At 35.2% G+C, this 9,620-nt stretch overlaps 1 protein-coding gene across 3 annotated transcripts in view; it reads left to right on the forward strand.

Annotated features, from left to right (window-relative positions):
- The window catches only part of ANKHD1 (ankyrin repeat and KH domain containing 1), a 170,280-nt gene extending 161,934 nt beyond the window's left edge, over nt 1-8,346 (forward strand). For 2 of the 3 annotated variants that reach the window (XM_070940827.1, XM_070940829.1), the window contains 5 exons: nt 1,428-1,586; nt 3,068-3,319; nt 4,839-5,014; nt 5,894-6,058; nt 7,824-8,346. In XM_070940827.1, coding sequence (XP_070796928.1) covers nt 1,428-1,586; nt 3,068-3,319; nt 4,839-5,014; nt 5,894-6,058; nt 7,824-7,883 — 812 coding nt within the window. In that variant the 3' untranslated portion in view covers nt 7,884-8,346. The remainder of the gene's footprint in view (nt 1-1,427; nt 1,587-3,067; nt 3,320-4,838; nt 5,015-5,893; nt 6,059-7,823) is intronic. The other variant, XM_070940828.1, reaches the window with a different exon arrangement.
- Nucleotides 8,347-9,620: the final 1,274 nt, after the last annotated feature.

Here is a 9,620-nt window from a genome sequence, read left to right on the forward strand (position 1 = left end):
TAGTTCCTTCTGTCTGTGCATAAGGGCCATTCAAAGGCAACTATTATACATGCTGCCTTTGCCAAAGGTGTATCACCATAATACATCTGCCAGGCAGCTGTATGGAATTTTCCATCTTTTTTCATTTATCACTATTATATAGCTGTCCACTACTGTCCAGCACTACTGTTTCCTTTCATAAAGACATTTGCTCTTGATCTTATTATATATTCCATTATGTAAGCTTGCTATCCTCTGATGTATGATCCCCAGAGATCATGAAAAATAATTGCAAGTTAATTTTCAATAACTCTGGTTCTTCAACCACTCTATGCATTCTCACAATCTTTGTTACAGAGGTTAATTTGTTATGTTTATCCCACCATATCAGTATTGGAACTGAAGAAATTGCTAACTCTCAGGGTCCTGCCAGACTCTTAAAACTTTCCTCAATATTGGTATGTGCAGCCACAAAGCCTTATGTAAGCTCATGTTATTTTAGTGGCACAAACTAAATCTTGAGAAAGGACAGGAAACAGGAATTAATACTTTCAACATATCAAAACTGAGGTCCTCTTTGTAGAAAGTTCTCAGTGTTTCATTCCTAGTAGCATGTGAGAGGCAAACAGATAATTATTGTTCCTAAAATCTAATAGGTCCTGATTAATTATGTCATTCCTTGTATATGAGTAGATAGTATGTGTATCATACACAGTCTTCCTTTTTGAATCACAGTGATCCCCCTTTTTCAAAGGCCAAATAATATAGACACATTCCTTGCAATTATGTCAGAGCTCACTAGATTACTTTTGGTGGTCCCTTGTGAGATTGGAAGTTGAGTTGCAACTCCCAGCTTCTGAAATAATGTCTGCTGTACCATTTTGAGCTGATCTTTCTCTATATGCACTCTGTAAGATTATTATTTCTATTAACTTATTAATATATAGTCTTAACAAATGTGAATGTATGCATCAAAGTATTTGCAGTTAGATTTAATATTGTCCCACTATGAAGAAAAATTAAAATTGCAAGTTGCATATAATTGTCTTCTCAAGATCAATGGTTATTTTAGAATTTTGACTACAAACTTGAGAATGCTAGTTTATTTTTTGTATTTTAGCTTGCCATGTAGAGTTTGGTATTATATACATATATTTCTTTTTCTATCTTAAATATAGCTTCAGGGATATAGTATTTGGTGGTAAACAATTCAGAGCAGGATGCTTCTTAAATATCTTTCTAAAAGCTCTTTAAATAATTTAATTAAATTTCAGTGAGAGAGATTAAATTTGTATGCCACCCATCTCACTGTCCCAAGATTTTTGTTGTGTTCTCTGAATATTTTTTTCCTGAACTTCATGTAAGTTATACAACAGATAACATATTCTTGATCTCTGGATTTATTTTCTCAAATATACTTGAACTAATTTTAGATTTCTTTTCTTTAGATCCATCCAGCAATTCCTCAAACTCTTCTTCAACACCTATGGCAGGTTTTTCTGCAAACATTCAAGGAGCACGGGTTTATCTTCAAGGACCTGTTGGGACTCCCAGTTTTAACAGGCAACATTTTTCTCCCCATCCTTGGACAAGTGCTACAAATTCATGTAGGAGCTTTGGTGGTTTGTCTAATTCAGCCTATGAGTCTGTTCATATAGCCTTTTACTTATTGTGTGATTTTGTTTGATTGATGAGGGAAACTGGCAGCTAAAAGACAGAAGATTTCTAAATAGAATTAAACTGTTATCCTTAAATCTGAACTGTGCATGAGACTGAAGGGCTAAGATGAAGGATAGTTTCAGGTTTCCCCTTAGTATTTTCTGCTATATACAATTTGTTAAACCCTTCTCTGCAGTAAAATAAGGAATAGTGCATTACTTTTCTTATACTGGTTACTCTAATAGTAAATTATAAATTTGAAGGAAACATCCATAGAATTGCACATCACTTTTAGTTTTTAAAGCTTTAATTATCCTGCAAAAAAGGATAATTTAAATATATCCTTTATTCTTTCAAAGACAATATTTTAATAAAGTCCTTTATTCAAAGATTGTCTTTGAAAAAAATAAAGGATATGTTTACTTAAGTTATCCTTTTTTGCAAGATAATTAAAGCTTTAAAAATTAAAAGCAATGGGCAATTCTATGGATTTTTCCTTCAAATTTGTAAGTTACTACTGGAGCAAACTTAATCTTAAAGTTATATATACATTGAACCTATGAACTGAATCTCAAGTATCAACACACATCAGATATTGTTGTCATTGAAGAATGTATAATCAAAGATATAATAACTGGTGAATCTGAAGCAATCTCTGGCTTGACAACCACCTCTTCCTTATTCTCCTGTTTTTGCTCAGTTATTATTCACTGACCAATTAAGGAGAGGTTAAAATCTGATATCACCATGCACAATCATGAAGAATTGGTGTGAATGCTGAGAAGAGGAGGGGCGTCTATGCCTAGCTTAGCCTACAGCTCCATCTGCTACTGGCATTGAAATTAAATCAAAAAATAGGCTGCAGCATAAAAGCTATCCACCCCTGAAATAATTCCTACAACTTTATTGCTTAATAAAAGCTATTTTATTTATTTATTTATTTATTGGTTCGATTTATATGCCGCCTTTCTCTGGAGACTCAGGGCGGCTTACAATGCGTTAAGCAATAGCCTTCATACTTTTGTATATAACTGCTTAGTAGGGCTTTTGCCCCCCCCCCAGCGGTGTTCTTTTTTATACAAAGTCATCTTATTGCCCCCACAATCTGGGTTTACCTACCTCAAAAGGATGGAAGGCTGAGTCAACCTTGAGCCTGGTGAGATTCGAACTTGCAGTAATTGCAGACAGCTGGTGCTAGTTAATAGCACTTTAATCTGCTGCACCACCAAGGCTCTTTAGAAATGCAATTCATTGTTATTTTAACAATGAATTGCACTGTGGAGACCTGTTCCATCCATTAAACAGTTTATCCTTATGTCTATTAAATTAGAATTAAAAGGGTTTTTAATATCTTTCCCATAAGGAGAAAATTAAATATTCTAGATAAGCCTTCATATTTAATAAAGCAAGAGAACTGTTTTTCCATCAGGTGAATCACCTATTCCATCAGTTTCCTCGGGATCATCTTCTCCTCTTTCAGCTGTATCTGCACCTTCTAATCTGGGACAGCCAAAATCAGGGAGCACAAGTCAAGATCGAAAGGTGCCACCACCTATTGGAACAGAACGACTTGCTAGAATTAGGCAAGGAGGTTCTGTAACCCCTATGCCCCTGGGAAGCAACTTCACAGCTCCTGTCGGACACAGTGGCATCTGGTCATTTGGCGTTAACAATGTTTCAGGTGAGATCATATTTAAGAGGAAGAGAAAGCTAATTTGGAGACTAATACAAGTAGTCCTCAATTTACAATCAAAATTGAGCCCAAAATTTCTGTTGCTAAGTAAGAAATTTCTTAAGTGGGTTTTGTCCCCGTTTTATGATCTTTCTTGTCACAGTTGTTAAGTTGTTCAGTTGTTGCTAGTAACAGGATTGTTAAGTAAATTGGGCTTCCACATTGACTTTGCTTAATAGAATGTTGCCAAAGGCACAAAAATGGAGGGACACTTTGATACCCACAATGGACGAATGACTGCAAATGGAGTTAGCAGAGAGGGCTAAACTGACTTATTTGATAAAAGAAAAAATGATAATTACTTTTGTTTCTACTTGGAGACCGCTTCTGGACTTTGTGCTTGAGGTGGAAAAAATGAAACTTTGATTTTAGGTTTACCAATTAGATAGGTTTGTAGATATGGCTAGTTTATATTATTATGTAAAAGTAAAAAGTTGAGTTTTGATGTTACTATCTTATTTTATTGCAGCAGAGGGAGTTAGAAGTCAACGCCTTTTCTTACTTTTCCCTTCTTTTCTATACTCTTCCCTTCCTTTTGCCTTCCCCTATTTTTCCTATTACTTGTTTTTGTATTTTTGTATTTTATACTATAAACTAATAAAAGTATAAAATCGAAAAAAAATATTTAAAAAAATGTTGCCGAAGGCGATTACATAACCCTGGGACACTGCAAGCATCTTAAATATGAGTCAGTTGCCAAGCACCTGAATTTTGATCACATGATCATGAGGATGCCACAATTATCGCAAGTGTGAAAAATGGACATGTGTCATTTTTTTTCAGTGCCACTGAATGAAGTAGGGTAAATTGAGGACTACTTATACATAGAGAACCAAAAATATCTTGAGGGTTTTTAGCTTTTTCTGTAACTGTAAGATACAATAAAGATGTTAATCATTTTGCAGGGCTTGATCATATTCACTTGCACCATCTCTTTCCAAGTATAAAAAGGTGGTAAAATATCCTGTAAGAGAATAGAGGAGTGTTCCTCAGAAAAAGAGTTGCTGAGGTGGATGAAGAAATGTAATTGTACACTTGTTTAAGTTAGTACACAACTGAAGATGACACAAGGAAAAAGACTTTGGGAGATGGAAAGAAAAACACATTTTGGATTTTTAGATATAGGAAAAGAAGGAAGACATTGTTTCTTTGAGGTACAATAAAGTAAAATGATGAAAGATTTATCTGCTGAGAGCTGGATTTTTTTTTCTTGACTACTGCAAACATTTTCACTAAAGAGACAAATTACTGTGTCTCTTAAGTAGCATGTGTGCTCCTTGGCAGAAAAGATTACTGCATTGCTTTAGCAAAATCAAGAAGCTGTTTTTAGCTGCTAGTATGAAATTCTCTGGGCAAAGACTGGAAAAAGTGACAGTTCTATTTTCATAATAAGATTACAGATGAAACTACAAGAGGATTTTCCAGGCATTTGTCCAATTTTTAATAAGTGCTTTTTTTATCTTTTTAGAAGGCCTATCCAGTTGGTCCCAGCCTGTAATGGGAAATCACGCAGTGCATCAGCAACTCTCTGATCCAGGCACTTTTTCCCAACATCAACCAATGGAGAGAGATGATTCTGGAATAGTGGCTCCCTCAAATATTTTCCAGCAGCCTATGCCAAACAGTTTTGTGGATTTCTCTAAAGTACATTTTAGTGTATTTTTCAATGTATTTTAATGTATATTTTCTCACATACATGCTGCATTTTCTACAAAATTTCTACAGTAGAGTTAATAAGTTTCATTTCCTTTCCATACTTTTTGCAAGAGTATTTTCATCGAAATTTTCTATCCCAGACACTTTATTTGAAAGTTTCAAAATCCTTGCACAATTACCTAAATAAATTTTAAACTTTTTCTCTAGTCATTATACTTACAGAGATAATACAGTATTATTCTGTTTCACTCAGAATAGTTGCTATTAAATCCAATTTAAAAGGGCAATCAGGTGTCAGTGATACATGAGTTAATTCTAAGAAAAGGCAATATTCAAATCCAAAGTGGGCAAGGATGCTCAGGAAAATAGGTGTGTATTTAAGAATGTATTGATGGGGAATGACCATTCATTGCTGTCCTGTTCTCAAAAGTGCTGCAATTCTCCAGAATCCCTTTAAATTATTATTAGAAATAACATTTAAGTTACAAAGGAAGCTTTGGAACCTTAGATTAGAGGAAGGAATTTGGGGATCAGCCAAATAAACAGGACTTTATTGAGTTATATTAGTTTTACATAAATGAAAATAAATTGGCACTATATGAAAAATGTATCTCCATCCAAAACAGGTTTAAAATGTATCTTTAAATTGTATGAAAATCTGGGGAATATTCTTATGCCTTTTTGTATATTTCCTAACCTTTTAGAATGTTACAGACTTCTTCCATTGTCTCATTCTGTTGTATTGCAACAAATAGAAAATGCTTTAGAATAAGCTTCTATCTTTGTATCTTTACTTACTACTTATAAATAATTGTAGGCCAGGTTCTGTCCTGTTAGATGTAAATTATTACTCCTTTCCTGTTCCAGGGCCTACCAATTTCCATGTATGGAGGCACTATAATACCCTCTCATCCTCAGCTTGCTGATGGACCAGGTGGTCCTCTTTTCAATGGACTTCATACCCCAGATCCAGCATGGAATCCCATGATAAAGGTTGTTCAAAATTCAGCAGAATGTACTGATGCTCAGCAGGTGCAGTAATCATCTTTTAAGTTCAAACTTTTGCCTGAAATAATAAAATTGAACATGAGAGCAGAGATTCTGTTTTCCAAGCTCATGCAAATTAGTACAAATTAAATGTGAGCCTATGAGATAAGAAACTGAGAGACTTTATACACAATGCCACTTTGGTGACCTTGCACCAGTCCCTCTCTGTCAAGCTTAGGAAGCAGGCATTGCCAAACCAGTTCTGAAAACTTGCCAAGGAAACTACAGGGACTGGTCCAGGTAGTCACGAAGAATCAAACCTGACTCAAAGGCATGCATGTGCGTGCGTGCACACACATCTTAGATCATTCCAATGTGATTATTCAAATTAGATTTCTGGATAAATTACTGAAAGCCATGACCTCTTAAAATCAAGTCACACTAAAGGGTAACAGCTGGTAGGAACTACTTAAAAGTGAAATATTACTTTATGATGATTAGGTTTCTAAATTCTGGTCACTTTTCATAGTATCAAAGGTTTAGAAGTCTTCTAATACAACCTCCTGCCCAAGGAAGGAGTTCTTTAACCATCTTGGACAAATGGTTGTCCAATTTTTTCTTGAAAGTCTCTAGCAAGTGAGCACTCAAAACTTTGGGAGGCAAGCTATTCTAGTGCGTAATAGTTCTTATTGTCAGGAAATTCCTTCAAATTTCCAAATTGGTTCTCCCTTGACAAACTTTCACTCATTGCTTCTTGTCCTACTCACAAGTGCTGTGGAGAATAAATCAACCCTCTCTTTCCTGTTGCAGCTGTTCAAGTATTGGAAGGCTGTTATCATGTCTCCCCTCAGCCTTGTCTTCGTTAAGATAAAAATATCTAGTTCCTTTAACCATTTCTCATAGATTTATCCCCCAGACCCTTTATCATCTTATTTGCTCTTCTCTGCACTTTTTCTAGAGCCTCGGTACCTTTTTTGTATTGTGCTGATGAGATCTGGATGCAGTATTCCAAATATGGCCCCACCAATGTGATATAGTACTATCACCTTGCATGATCTTGATGTTATCCCTCTGTTGACGCAGCCTAGAACTGCATTAGTTTTTTTTGACAGCTGCAGCACACTGCTGACTCATACTTAAGCAGTGCTGCATCAGGACACACAGATCCCTCTCATAGGCTGTTAAGCCAGGTGTTGTCTTATCCTGTACCTGTGCATTTGGTTTTTCCTGCCTAAGTGAAAATTGACCTTACTTATCTTGCCATTGAGTTGCATCTTGTTGAATAGGGCCCAATATGCAAGTCTGTCAAGATCCTTCTGAATCTTGAGTTGATCTTCCAAAGTGTTAGCAGTTCCCCCAGCTTTGTGTCATATGCAATTTGTTTCTGCAATTTGCAGAAGTTCCCCTTCTGTTCCTTCATCTTTATTTATGAAAATGTTAATGGGCCTGGCAGAACCTTGAGAATCCCTATTGCATGCTTCGCTACACTTAGATGTTTTTTTCTTTGAGAACCACATGCTGAGTGCAGTTGATCAGCCAACTGCAGATCTATATGTTGGTGTGATATCTATCCCACATTGTTCTATCTTGCCAAGAAATAGGCTGTGTTCTACTTTTTCAAATGTCTTAAATTATTAACTACACTGTATTCATAGCATTTCCTTGGAAATCTGAATTGGAATCGAGCTTAATTAAGCTAGGTGCTTAGATTTGGGATCTTCTAAATGTAATTTTCTTTAATTAATGCAGTGTTGTTCCAAGTATTCCATGAAATTAATACTCTCGTTTTATGTTGTTTTTCCCATTGTAGATTTGGCCTGGTACCTGGGCACCTCACATTGGAAACATGCACCTCAAATATGTCAACTAATCTAGGAGGGCCTATATTTCCTTTTCTTTTACTTTTTTTAAAACTTTCTTTGGAGAAGTCTCTGACCTTGGAAGAACTTGGGATTTTTTTTAATGTGCCTAACTAAACTATTTTTTCCACTGTGGGCTGTTACAAGGGAAACTTGTTAGCCCATTGTTATAAGAACAAAATGAGTTACCTATTCAGCTGATTCTGTTCTCCAGTTAGTTTAGCCATTTTGAACTCAAATCGGATAAAGCTAGTGCTTTTGGCTAAACACTACTGAATGCTACTTGTATGCAACAGAGAACTAGGTGATTACATGATTTCAACCTTTTAGGGTGGTAAATACATGTATAATTGTTTACATACTTAAAAGGAAAATGTTGAGTAAATTTCATGTCGTATAGTGGCTCTACTTTATGTAGCCTGTATTAATGTGAAATATTTACCTGAATATTCAATAAAAAGATGAACATTACAAGATTTTGTGTACTAATCTTAATATATTGATTGAATGGTAATACCCAGTGGTGTTGCATTTAAATCTGAGAATTAAAACATTTTACTTTTTTAACCTGGATAAATTAGTATAATATTTGCAAATCTTTTAAAGGTTTTCCTCAATTCATCACTGTTAATTATATTAACAACTATGGATCTTGCTAAATGAGGCCATCAGATTGAACTATTTTTTTTTTTTAAATTTGATTTATATGCCGCCCTTCTCCGAAGACTCAGGGCGGCTTACAGTGCGTTAAGCAATAGCCTTCATACTTTTGTATATTTATACAAAGTCAGCTTATTGCCCCCACAAACTGGGTCCTCATTTAACCTACCTTAGAAAGGATGGAAGGCTGAGTCAACCTTGAGCCTTGGAGAGATTCGAACCAGCAGTAAATTGCAGGCAGCTGTGTTAATAACAGGGTGCTTTAAACCACTGTAGTACCAAGGCTCTTGGTAAAATATATGCAAAAGTCCCTGTTTAATAGCATAATTCTAATGAAAGCAATGTTATATTCATCAGGAAAAGATGAATAAACAGGTATTCAGAACACTGAAATATTTCAGATTAAGGTGCTTTTGAAATGAAGTAAAATGACAATTATTTTAAAATATTTCTCTTATTCATCTTTTTAAAAAGCTCAGTCCGTTTTATTACATGTAGACCATTACACAATGTTTACACAGACATGATGCAATCCATTTTACAGTGAATTCCATGTAGCTGCAAGACTGCCATGGCAAAAGTAATCACAATGTTAGATTTCGAGAATATGATAATATAATAAAAAAACATTTTTGTACTCAACACAGTTTAAAAGATAGGCACATCTAAAGTATCTGATCCTGCATAGGGAAACAATCTAAACTTTAATCTGAACTGGCAGCATAAACTATTTTTTGTGCAACAGTATCTTCTATGGATCACTGCCATTCACAATTCAAAAAAGTCTGTGGGGTATGTCTGCAAATTTTTTGGTGAGAATCTTTTTATTCATGACAATGCCACTCTCAGAACTGTTAAAGTGGTTGTGTCCTCCTAAAGTTTCATGTAGCCACCCTGAAGGTTTTCCCAGGTTGTCAGGGCATGCACATGCATATGCAAAAAAATGTAACCATTGGAATAAGTAGCAAAGCATGACTTCAGCAGTAATGCAGGCAGTCTTCTGTGCATTCATAGCTACAGAATAAGAATGGCCAACATGTCTTTAATTTGACTCTAGGATCCTTTATTGTTCACCGTTGACCATGCTT

Source organism: Pituophis catenifer, unplaced genomic scaffold, assembly GCF_029215685.1.
Source record: "Pituophis catenifer annectens isolate HBS135680 unplaced genomic scaffold, rPitCat1.0.hap2 SCAF_3, whole genome shotgun sequence".
NCBI classification, from domain to species: domain Eukaryota; kingdom Metazoa; phylum Chordata; class Lepidosauria; order Squamata; family Colubridae; genus Pituophis; species Pituophis catenifer.